This window comes from Tripterygium wilfordii, chromosome 8, assembly GCF_013401445.1.
Source record: "Tripterygium wilfordii isolate XIE 37 chromosome 8, ASM1340144v1, whole genome shotgun sequence".
Lineage (NCBI taxonomy): Eukaryota > Viridiplantae > Streptophyta > Magnoliopsida > Celastrales > Celastraceae > Tripterygium > Tripterygium wilfordii.
The window spans coordinates 10648093-10660917 of NC_052239.1; the positions used below are offsets into that span (position 1 = coordinate 10648093).

Consider the following 12825-nt stretch of genomic DNA (forward strand, 5'->3'; position numbering starts at 1 on the left):
ATTTCATCAACGTCTGGCTCTTCTTCTTCTTCGTCTTCTTCTTCAAATTTAGCTTCATGATCATGGTTACAGTCAGGAGAGCAATTTTGCAGTAGACGAAGCCTAAGCCGCCCGTCGCTCCGCTCGGCTTCAAAATAAGTAATGCAAGAAGAAACAGATTCAGCTTTTAGAACCAGACGTCCACCTTCCCTGTGAGGCCTCAATTGGACACCATTTGTTCTGCAAATTGAAGTTAATGGAGGCGGAAAGCTAGCGCTACATTTCATTCTTTTCTCAGTCACCCAATTTTTGTAATACTTGGGTGACGACTCACAATTGTCAAGTTGTTCTAGTGATGAAGTGAAATGAATCTCGTCGCTGCTTTCGCTACAATTACTACCAGTTTCGTTTCCAAGGCTCTCAGTACACATTTCTAAGCTCTTAGTGCTAAGCTTAGAAGACGACGATCGGAGGGGATGGACATACACTTTTTCATTCTCAATTTCAGATGTTTTGGTGAGAGATTGGAGAAAACTCCATCCACCCACCTCAATATTGTCATTGCTTTTCAAGTTTTTCTGCTCCTTGTGGACCTCGGATTCAGTGAGGGAGGGCCCAACAGAAGTATTGAAGACATTGAAATCCAGACCTTGACACACACTTGATGACATTTTTTGATATTCTCAAAGCCAGAAAGCAGAGGAAACAGGGTAAAAGCAGGGGAATTCTGTTTCTGGTCTGAAATGTGTGAGTTTTGGACAAGTTTTAAGGCTAAAAAGGATCAAAGACAAGGTTTTGAGACAAAACCCATGTAATGAATTGTTTGTGAGAAATTGGGGTTGGCAGGGGTTTGGAGAATGAGAGAAAGAGAAATGGACATAACACAATGAATTGAAGGAGGACATGAAGGGGGTGGGGTTGAATTTATAGTCAGAACCAGCAAGCAATATGGTACCTATAACGCCCACTAATCTGAGTTCACAACAACCTTACAGTACGGATACCCGTGTTTTTGTTCCAACTATCCCAAATGTCGAGCTGACAGCACACGATTTCATATGGATCATGTGGGGTCCACGATTTAACATGGATAATGTGCGTTAATCTTAATATTTGGGATAATTGAGGAAAAAAAATACATTGGTATTCTTAGCATTTTCTTTAATTTTGTGAAGACACATACTACTTTACTTCCCTATCAACACTATATATATTTGGGGTTTATAGTGTTCTTTCATGGGGATTAGAAATTATAGTTTATACATACAAACATACAAGAATGATTTTCCTTAAAATGGGATTGACCGACATTCATGAAAGCAAATATTTTAGTGCAACCGACCAAATAAATTAATGAGAAGACTTGTTGGTTGGTTGATACAATTATACTACATTACCACTATATCTATACATTAAACCATACAAAGTTTGGTCACCTTTGATGTTCTTCTAAGGTAACCAAGCTTTCTCTCCATGTTATATATATGCTCACAAATGACAAATGCACACACTATCACAATTAAACTAACCTACTGTTCCTTATTTAATTCAGAATATCAAAACATTCCACCTTTTGTTTTACGTACATAATAATAAATTTTTTTTATTAAAAAAGCTTTAGATTTAAGCAAATAATCATTCATAAAGGTGTCTTTGTGAGTAATAAAATAAAGAGTATTGGGATGACTCGGGAAATCCTAAGTTCGATTCTCACGGTAAGTAATATCATTGTGACATGCGTTGAACTTTGACCTAACTTACCTTGTCATCATGCAGAAAACTTATGAGCTCACGGACCTGATGATCTGAGTTTAGGCTCATATCGAATACTCAAATGACAAAATTTATTATTGTTATCGGTTACCAAAAAAGAGTACTGCCATGACTAACATGCTCACATCAAATATATGCATCCATTAGTAGGTAGTTTGGCATGTGAATTTTTCAGGAAAGGGACTCATGAATTTACTATAATACCCATCTTTTTGATGGAAAATATACATTTTTTTTGGTATTGAAACGATTATGAATCCTTCCCTCCCTAATGCCCACCTTAATGCATTATGCTTTGTGGAGTAATGCCTTTTACTTTTTCTTAAGTGAGAGATCAAATATTCATTTTCTTCTTCCAAGGTAGTCTCAAACAAACATCAAATTGGTATAGTCTATTTGATATGTTCGTTTTCCACGGATTTTTTGTTCTTATTTTTCGTAAAACAGAAAACAATCCCTAAAATACGTTTAGTTGGTCATTTTTTAAAAAAACACGCGAAACAAAAAAATAGTTAAAATCACTTGAAAACAAAAAACGAAAAAATATATGTTTTTTAATTCTTCGTTTTTTGAAAAATAAAAAATAGAAAACAAATCAAACAAACTCTTAATTTATTTCTGTTGGTAACGTGGAACACACTTAGCTGTCAATCGGACAACTAATTGGTAAGTCTCGAGTCACATGAAAAACCCCCCACAACCCCTATGGACTATTTGAGACCCGGGCCTAAACCCAATGTAGAAAGATAGCGCATGATGGCATTCATGTACATGTTGGACTAACCAAAGACTCATCTTGCAAACTGCGATAATGGAAACACCCATGAGATTTGAACTCACGAACTCACGCTTGCGCTAAGAATTACTGCAGTCAAGTTCACCAACTCAACCAACCATCCCATTGTTCTCTTAATTTTTTCCTTGCTAAATCAAGAGACCTATACTTGCAAGATAGGAAGGAACAAAGGTCATCTATCTTGAATAAGCTTCTCCACATATCCACAAAAATCTTAACCAGGATTTTTAAGTACATTGTGTTCCCCACTAATATAACATTTAGTTTCTTCAAGCCATGCATCAATGGCTGCACAGTAAATGATTCGCCTTCTAAAGGTAGTAACACTAATTGACTCCCAATTCTCTCCCATTTTTTCCTCTAAAGAACCCACACACATACACTGGCTACCTCCTCTAAATCATCTTACTAAGTAAGGGATTCTAAGAGACAAATAATAACTGATTTTGTACTAAAATCATTGAACCAGCAACGAATCCCTGGTAAGTGCATGCATATATACACACACATATTGTAAAAAAAAAAGTTAAAAAATTATATTAATGCAAATTAATAAATATTTGTCTCTTGTTAGGATATTTAATGACTTTGATTTGTGGTTCGAATGAATTAAAGTTCTGTTTTGTTTCAATCTAGTGCAATTATAATAGGAATCCAATTACACGTAATCATAATTATAATAATATCGAGTTTACAGGTACTGTGATTACAAATTTTATAATATATGACAAGTATTAATAATATAATTACTAAAAATTAAAAAGTTAAAATTAAACCAAATATTGTTTTAATATAACCGATCGGGTTGTAAGGGTAATTAGAGATATAACCCAAGAAAAGGAAGGGCATGTGCTGCTGAGTAGCTAGGCTGACAAGAATATGGCCCCTAACCATCAAATTTGCTTTGGAAAACCAACAAAGCAAATTGTATACTTCTTTTATATATTAAGAGAGGCTTCTTTTAGTAGTATAATTTGATTCACGTATATTTTTGTCTAGTTATTATAATTTAGGCTATGTTTTGGAATTTGGATTGAAAAAAAAGAGGGCTAGGCTATGTTAAGTGAAGGTGAGTGAAGTGGAGTTAAATGAGGGGAGAGTTCATGAGAGGATGTTCCGAGTTTAGGTTTATATCGAATGTTTAAAAGACAAGTTTGTATTATGTCATTCACGGTTTAGAAAAAAAAGAGTTAATTGGGAAAGAGGTTGAGTTAATGAGAGTTGAGTAGAGTTAAGGGACGTGGGAAATGAGTTAACTTACAATTTAGAAAATAATAAACAAATTTTTCTATCAACCCAATCCCCAATCCCTAATCGAAAGTTATAAATGCTAAGTTTGACGCTCTACTTGTATTAGATTTCTTGAGGGATAAGGAGGGGGTAAAAATTACACCCTCTTTAGATTGGAGGGGAGTGTTAAAGAGGGTATGATCCAAGTGATACAGGGAGCCACTCAATCTGGTCCATCAACTTTCCCCTAAGATCAACAACTACTTCGCCAGTTTTTGCAGTGTTTTCAATCACAGCTGCCACCTTCATAAAACTAAATTTCTCATCCTCTCCTATCCTATAAACACATTCACAAAATACAAATAAACACTAGAGAACTTACCCTAACATTGATTTCAGGGTTTAAGCATCTAAATCAAACAGAGAAATGCATTGTATATGGTTGTGCGTGTTTGGAATTATACCTTGAGTATGAGAAATGAGCATCCATCGGGAATGATTAAAGACTAGATGTTTTTAATTAATTGATGTCTTCACTCTTGTTTTAGTTTGATTATAAAATGCGCACGCTTGCCGAGTCTTCAACCATTTTCCTTTTCCGTACTTGAAGGAATTCTCGCTCCCACTATTTGCCCCTTTCAATTTTTTGAACACTCTCCACAACCTCAAGGGGTATATAAAAGGGTATATATGTAAATGACTCATTTTTTAATCCCTTACTCTCATCCACTTTACTTTCCATTCAAAGTAATTGTGAATAAGAGTAGTCCTCTCACACTTAACTCTATCTCCCTTGACGCCAATTAACTCATAATTTTTCAATCCAAACAGAACTTGAGAGTTAAGTGGAAAAACTTCCTTCCCTTTCAACCCACTTAATTCTATGTGGTCTCTCCTTATAAATCAAGTCACAAGTCAGGTGAAGTTACTACCCTTCATTAAGTCTCATCACTTGACTCTTAAAACATTAATCAAAAACAGAGCTTTAGGATTCTTTATACATCTATGACAGCAAGGGCCCGACATGCTGTTTTAGCATGGTAAGACAGTTATATACGCGATCTCTCTCTGTCTCTGTCTCTGTCTCTCTCTATTACAGGACAAAAAAAAAAATAATGACCTTGTGAGTTTGCATTACAACTTTTCGAGCAAATATGAAATGTGCACTTCTATATCTTAACAAGATAATACAGTAAAGAGATGAGAAAAAGAGTGATACAACAATTGCTGACCACTTTGGTTCGCTAAAACGTTAAGCAAAATGAGGATTTTATGCCATAATATCTTCAACTGGAAATAACATTCCAAAACTTCGTTGAAATAGATGGGATCAAATGTTCTATGTTCCTGAAACTGTTTTCCATTAGTCTATCAAATACAAGAATTTCAATTTCAATTTGCCACAAAATCCATTAATCATGCCAGTGTAGATATATATGTTCAAACCACAACTTCATGATGCCGCTACAACAAATAGATATCCCTCTTCCATTGACTAAAGAATCTACCACCCAGTTCATCAAATATGAAGATTTTGTATTTCGACTTCAAGGGTTCTAAGTTTTTTCTCAGCATTGGATAGCTCATCTTGCATTGCTAAGAGTTTGTTTAATCTATCCTGTGCCTCTTCTTGATAAGGTTTGCCAACAGCACTTACAAATTTCTCCAAATTGCCGGAAGCTTCCAAGAGATCTTTCTGCATGGCTTCTTCAAGTTCACATGCCAAAGCGTCAGCAAGTTTATTCACCCTGTCTATCATCACTTGTCTACGAACTGGGAAACTTGAAATAGCTATATACCTATATGATATTAACCATCAGGAATGAGAGACTACTAGAAAATACCAAGTAAACAAACAAAAAAAAGTGAGAATGCGTATGTATAATCATGCTGCCAGCTATATAGTTCAGAAAGGCAAGGAATAAAGATTCCCGCACTAAAGTGCTCGAATAATTGGCGGCATCATCCACATATATTCTGCAGATTTCCTAAAAATACGCTGCATACATTCTACTCTAATTAAGGACCATCATAATAAGACAATAGTCAGAGAGATGTTTGCACACGCTCCCAATTAAGACTCTCAACTCACGGTCCACTTCACATACGTTCTAGTCGACATGTCATATTGCCAGTCCATCGTTGTCAGATCAAGAAAATCTGACAAGGCATTTTATGACAATATAACAAAGAGAGTTTCAGTTTCCATAGAGTTAGTAGAGTTTTACATCAGAATGATCTTCATGAAAGCAATTAAAACACCGAAGGGTAAGGATATGAAGAATTACAACTGATTTTTCAAGGCATAATTTGCCATGGTAGCACAGCAATAGTAGCGACATTTCCCTATATTCTTTCTTGAAATTTGTGAAAAATCACCCACATTCAGTAGTTAGTGCTTCAATTTTTCCACCCCATCAGCATTAACTTGTATAAGTCCACTGTACCAGTAAACATCATTTTGAGCATCTTATACTTAAATTTTATTTACTTGTCTCCACGGGGCGTAATATTTGCACACACTCCAAGGGTAACTTGTTATGTACAAGGGTAGGGAAGGGAAGAGATGGAATAATATTTTTCCCTCTTCCATGTTTGGATAGATAAAAAAAAAAAAAGAAGAAGAAAATTAGCTTAATTCACTAATTTATCCTTATTTTTAGGTTAACTTGTTATGTACAAGGGTAAAAGGTTTTTAACTTATAAATAATTTAATTAGTCATCCATTCCTTCCAAATGACTCCAATGGAGGAAGAATTTTGATAAAAATTTAATGAAATCTTCCCTCCAATTCCCTTCAAATCCCTCCACTTAATTTTTTATAAACTATCCAAACAAGAGAATTTAAAGGAAACTCCATTTCCCTTCTCTTCCCTTAATCCCAATTCCCAAATCCCTCAATCCAAACACATTCTAAAACTATCACCAATACAGGCTTCAGCAGTGATGCACACAGGACAAATGAGTAAGTGAAGAAGCTAAATTACCCTCCAGCAGAACAAAGGCCAAGAGCAAGAAGATCTTCCAATGTAGTTGGGAGCACAGAAGTCAGAAGCGAAGCAGATAAACCAGCAGCTCCTAGTCCACCAAAAGTCCCCGAGAACTGATGTAAAAGAAAAAATAAAATTCTTTAGGCCCACTTAATCATTATTAATCATTATGATCATTGGGAGTCTGATTGAATATGTACCAAGAAAGTACTTCTCAGTTTCTGGAAGAATTTAAAGAAGAAACCACTTCCTGTAGAACTTCTATTATTATTTCCATACAACAACCATCAAAAAGAAAGATAAAAGAAACAGAAATACCTGGCTCAGGGCAAGAGTAAAAACTAGTTTTTTTTTCCAGAGTTTGAAAGATAAATTTTTGTGGACTAAACAACATTCCCATGTTGGTACTTATCTACCAAAAGCCAAAATGCATGTCTTCAGGTAATGTAAAGTCAAACCCACAGCACACACCAAATATAGTGAGCTAAATTCTATTCATTGTGATAGGCAATGTTTACTCACCACATCTCGAATGTTTTGATCAAACAACTTGGAAGCAGCAAGGGCACTCAGTTTGTCTATAACTCTCAAGCTGAGTTCATCAACCTTTTTCAGTAACTCATAGGTCTCCAAATGCATGGCTGTGCTTGGATGGACAAACGACGGCCATCGGTTTTCAAAAGATTCCTTGTACAGCCTCCCTTCACGAGCATTATTTGTTTGCAACCATAAGACATATTCTCCAACTAGTTTCTGTATATTTCAACACACTATGATCAATGAACAGAAAAGAGGGATCAACAACAACTAATGACATCATCTTGCAAAAGAATTCTTATGCAGCATCCATTCAGAAGTATTATTTAATTCTAGTAATGCCACATATTCTTTTACTCCTTTCTTCATTTGAACACACTCCAAATAACAAACAACAAATGAGAGATAAAAGCCAACAACTCCACAGAAATGTGCCTCAAAGGATACCAAGTCAACATTACCAAGCAGAGAATTCATATAGATGTCCAGAAGCCAAGCAATAAAAGGAAGTCAATTCTAATCTAACAGAGCCATTTTGGGTCTGCCCATAGTTTTATAGAACAGAAAACAACGTTTATCAAATACAAAGACTCAATTTAATTCCCAGATAAATCAAAACACTAGCTTACTCGTCCATCTGAGAGTGCTGGACCAATTATGTCATTTTTAATCCTTGAAGTGGCAGGCAGCATGGCAGATTTATCGCCTTTAAATATATATGAGGTGACAAGATCAAGATTCGATAATTGCAGAGTAGATTCAATGAGCTCCACAACACGCGATTTGGTTGAATAAATCTGCAATTTCATTCACAACCACAGACACGGTCCATAAACTGATAAAAGAAGAAATGAAGGCAAATGTGTCATAGCTCAAACATCATATTCTGAAAACTATACCAGTGATAAAGCTTGTCTTCTCCAAGAGATACTCTCATTTTCCATCTTCATCACATATTGTTTTACGCTGCCAACTATTTCATTCGCCGAAGTAAGATCCTCCATGGCATATTGGCAATCTTGTCTCACAAGAGTCTCACAAGCAGAAAACAGACGTCCCGCGATTCCAATAGGTGTTGCAAGTTTAAGCTTCATTCTTTCCATTCCCATTGTTGTTGATCCATCTAAAAAACTATACAAGAATTTCTCTAATTCATGGAATCTACTGGTTCTCCACAAGGAATCAGAAACAGATATCTCACCATGACCTTTAGAAAGTTTTGCTTCAAGTGCAGACCTTGCAGAGACAGGATATAATATCACATTCTCAGTGTTGAGCAGCTTCTTTGTATTGTCCTTAATAAATGACATTGCTTCCTTAAGCTTCACCAAATTAATAAAAACAGTGTCAAAGAAGCTCTAAGTTGCTTGAGCACTTGAGCGTACAAAAAAGAATGTGCTTTAGTTCCCACAATAATAAATGCAGAGAATTTATATGAACAAATGTGTAACTAAACCTCACGGGCATTCTGATAGAGGTCAGATTTATTCAACACGAACACAACTTTCTTCTTCCATTGCTGAATATAACGAAGAAAAGCAACCTGAAGAATAACAGAACATTGAATCACTGAATCTAAAACCAAAGTACCAAACCTTAGAAGAACACGGCATAATACTTATTCTACACAACCTAGCAGAATCCAGCAAGGAGATTGACCCCCAATTACACATACTATAAAGATGACATATAAAGACCAACTATAAATAGACTTTCGATACCCATAGCAGCTAAATTAAAGATGATAAGTTTTCTAATGCAAGTAGTTAAAGCTTAAGAACATTTAAGATCTAACTTATGTCCTCAAGAACTTCATGACCAGAATATTTGTAGCTAGGGACTCTTCTTCCAATTGCATGCCTAAGAATCAACATTCACATATGAGATCCATGAAGAGTGCTTCAATCAATCTTTAACGCAACTGAATTTACTCCCACAACGGAATGGCACATTGGCAAAAGATATCATTCCAATCTCATTTATTGACAATATTTTATCAGGCGAAGCATGTAATGTAAGAACAAAAAAGCCACAAACTATAGCATTCATCCTTTTGCGTTTTACAGCAGCAAAATTATTGATGCTAAGTCACAGGAACTGCAACTAATCTTACCTCACTTTCAGTTAATGGGCGATCAGCAGAAATAACAAAAAGAAGCAAATCTGCCCGAGGTATAAATTCCTCAGTAAGGCGTTGTTGCCGTTGGAGAATAACATTAGTGCCAGGTGTATCAACAATTTTCATCTGTTTTCAATGAAACAAGAATCAATTAGAGCCCAACATAACAACTTGTAAAATGGACTCAACTCATTTAGTTCCGTAATTTGAAGTGATTATCCCAATAAACTGGTATTATATATCCATTTCCAAAAGACCATATCCAATTCACAGAACAAAGCACACCAAAATGATGACCATCCATAGATTAAGTTTTAATTGTGTTAATGAGAAGAATGGTACAATAAAGAGAAAAAAAGATGTCAACTCTCAAACTCATGATTCTGCAACTGAGCAATTTCTGTTTATTGGTGTCTAAGAGGTGGTGCATTTATTGGACAACACGTACACACTTATGGAACCAAGATGTCCAGGGATTTAAATGGACATCCGAATACTCACTTCTTTAAGAATTGGAGCAGGGAGGTAGCATATATATTGGCCATCAGGATGCCTCTCACAGCGTTGCTGCCCTTCAGAAGCCACCTCAGAATAGCATAAGAAGGTGATCTCATTCGTTGTAGGAACAACCCCATCCTGAAGGTATCTTTTCCCAAGCAGTGCATTAATGACAGTAGATTTACCAGAGTTAAATTCACCCTGGAAATGTCAAAAAAGTAAAGCGTCTATAAAATTCACCCTGATATGTCATTTTGTCCAGGACATGAATAATAAATGAAAGAAGAAAAAAAAGTTAGACCATGCAAAAATTTTCATCATGAAAACACATCTTCCCTCTGCTTGATTAATGTTAAAGTTTCTTTTCTTACAAAAAAAAAATAGTTGAAATGCAGTATACGGTCCTCTGTCTCTCCTTGTCTCCTACATGCATGTAGCAAGTCTAATTGTCAACCATAACGTGTTGATCGGGGTTTACTCTTTTGACATTGTTTTACAAGTAGCAACTTGCAATCACTAAAACAAATAAAAAGATAAGACATCATTGTTAGAATATGTATAAATGATGTAAAATGTCCCCAACCCAATAAGTTCACTTATCGGATTGAATGACAAATTAACAAATCTTAACATGGTATCATTTATACATATTCTAACATTCCCCTCACATGTTGACTAGGCAATCCGACAGCCCAACACGTGCACAACAAACAAGACCCAACACTAGGGCTACTCTCACACAAGGCCCTTAGTTGGGGCAACAACAAACACAAAAGCCCACACTTGGGACGACAACTAATGGGAGTTTAAATTGCGGAAACTAAGACTTGCCCCTCTGAGACCATGTTAAGATTAGTTACTTCGTCATTCAACTCAATAAGTTAACTTATTGGGCAAGGGGCATTTCACATCATTTATACATATCGTAACAATCATCAAACCAAAACTAGGCTCAATTTAAGTATACAATGAGTAAAGAAGAGCAAGCAATGAATCACTAAATAAAGGGAGAGAAGTGATGAGCAGATGTTTGACTACATAATTTACCCTAGTTAAGGTAGCTGGCCAGCTGAATTTTGTATAGCTGAAGAAACAGGAAATTAGGGAAAATAAAAAAAAAAAATTAGAATGGTAATATTCAATAAAATTCATGCACGTTAATTTTTTCTTTCTTTCTTCAAAAACAGACAAAACTCTATTATTAATAGAAGGCAAATATCAATTACGTATTTCTAAAATAAAATATGTATAATTAACACCAAAGCCCACTTTAAATCTACATATTTTCGACCAAACAGAAAATAATTTATTTGAAATGTAGGAGCTAATACCAATGTATATCCCTGGAACCAGAATTTGTTGAAGTTCAGCACTCAATTACCACTATAGCCAATAAAAATGGTTCAGCAATTTGAGAGACGACATCAATGAGCAGTGAAACTTCCTCCATCTGTCATTCAAATGCCAACATTACCAATTTAGGCCCGAATGAAAACATAGCAAAAGAAAAGAATCTGACATATAATAAAATTATATGTAGAAGAATCCAACTACCAAATTTTTAATTAAAAGATCACCAGTGGAGCAGTTTTCTTGATGACATCTATAGCTTCCAGCAACACCATTCTTTCCCTTTCTATGAGCAGTTTTTCTCTATCCTCCAATTTAACAAAACCCAACAATCGCTTTCCGCCACGAACATCACCATCAACATTTAATGATTTGAGCTTGCTGAAGTGCCCAGGTTCATTTTTTGGTATTGTATTAACTGAATATGCAGCGTTCAACAGTTCATCCAATACATTATCGCTCAACAACCTCAAGTCATCCAACGAAATAACCAAACCGCTTGCAGCTGGTTTGACAGCCTTCAATGCCTCCGCAAGCAATGAAGTGGCGTCTCCTCCCGGAGCATCGCAACCAATAAAGATTGGAATCTTCACATTATCAAACAGAACACCTTGCTCTTCACCAAAACTGTACAGGAGAAAATCAGCACCCTCAGAATTAGAAGCGTTTAAGGCAGCATTCGCAGTCTGCACCTTCCTTCCAACCAAAGGAAGAACAACTGAGTCGGATTTTGAATCCATCATCATGTTCCTTGCTACAATAGCGGGAAGACCTGCTTTGAAGAAACAAAACACATTGTGCGCATATGTACACTCAACCACACAAGACTGCAATTTGGTCCAAAAAAACAGCATACTAACCTTGATCTGAAAGCACAACCCCGCTCGCATTAACGGCGGCGGCAATATCAACGCGCTCCGATATTAACAAATACGCACGGTCACGAACTACAGACTTTAACAAACAAGCAGCTTGGTAGAGACTCCGACCACCACCGCCTTGGCCGCCATTGAGGATCACAATTCCAACACGCTGTGAAACGGCAGCATCAACTAGACCTAAAACCTCCTCGTCACCAAACTCGCCTTTCAGCACCTCATCAGGGTTCAACTGGAGAACGAGACTGGGGACCTTGATCTCCGGCCGCTTGTAACCGCCGGGGAAGAGAGTTCTATGAGACAAAGGGCTCGGAAAGTCTTGATTGGAGCTGTTTGGGAGAGATTTAATGGGGCAATGTGTGCGATGAGGCGTAGATTTGAAGCGAATGAAAGACGGTGGAGGTTGAAGAGTAACAGAAGGGGCGAGGAAGAGATATGGAGTCGACAGGGAAGCGTGGAGGGAAAGGGAGCGTGTCATGGAGGAGGAGGAGGAGGAATTGTGGTTCGGGAGAGAGAGGAGGTTATCTCAGAAGCTCTCCGTTTGGCGTCTGAAAATTGAGTGGTTCTGGATTATCATATCTTGTTTACCGTTGGGAGAAGAAATGGCAGATGGGCCCAATTATTGAAATTATTTGGGCCTCTTTTCTCTACATTTGTCCAATATAAGTTTGGGCT

The 12825-nt window shown here is 36.5% G+C and overlaps 2 protein-coding genes across 2 annotated transcripts; both read right to left on the reverse strand.

The window, feature by feature from the left end:
- Nucleotides 1-17: 17 nt before the first annotated feature.
- LOC120003271 (protein FANTASTIC FOUR 3-like) lies at nt 18-709 on the reverse strand (the record flags this gene model as incomplete). Its single annotated transcript, XM_038852182.1, has 1 exon — nt 18-709. A coding segment is annotated over exon 1 (633 nt), but the record flags the coding sequence as incomplete, so codon positions are not given.
- A 4337-nt stretch (nt 710-5046) lies between these two features.
- LOC120003228 (probable transmembrane GTPase FZO-like, chloroplastic) lies at nt 5047-12712 on the reverse strand. The gene is made up of 11 exons (XM_038852113.1): nt 12133-12712; nt 11500-12044; nt 11304-11372; nt 9926-10123; nt 9419-9550; nt 8762-8848; nt 8205-8627; nt 7935-8102; nt 7291-7521; nt 6766-6881; nt 5047-5577 (listed from the first exon to the last, which is right to left on the reverse strand). Exons 1-11 carry the CDS (start codon nt 12626-12628, stop codon nt 5298-5300), a joined length of 2745 nt encoding a protein of 914 aa, XP_038708041.1. The 5' UTR covers nt 12629-12712; the 3' UTR covers nt 5047-5297.
- Nucleotides 12713-12825: the final 113 nt, after the last annotated feature.

Excerpts from the sequence above, each read along its gene's own strand:
- LOC120003228 (XM_038852113.1), bottom strand. The coding sequence starts at position 12,628 with ATGACACGCTCCCTTTCCCTCCACGCTTCCCTGTCGACTCCATATCTC. Across the intron at positions 8,849-9,418 it reads GCCCATTAACTGAAAGTGAG|GTTGCTTTTCTTCGTTATAT; the intron begins GTAAGATTAGTT and ends GTTATTCTTCAG. Across the intron at positions 8,628-8,761 it reads TCTATCAGAATGCCCGTGAG|CTTAAGGAAGCAATGTCATT; the intron begins GTTTAGTTACAC and ends AATTTGGTGAAG.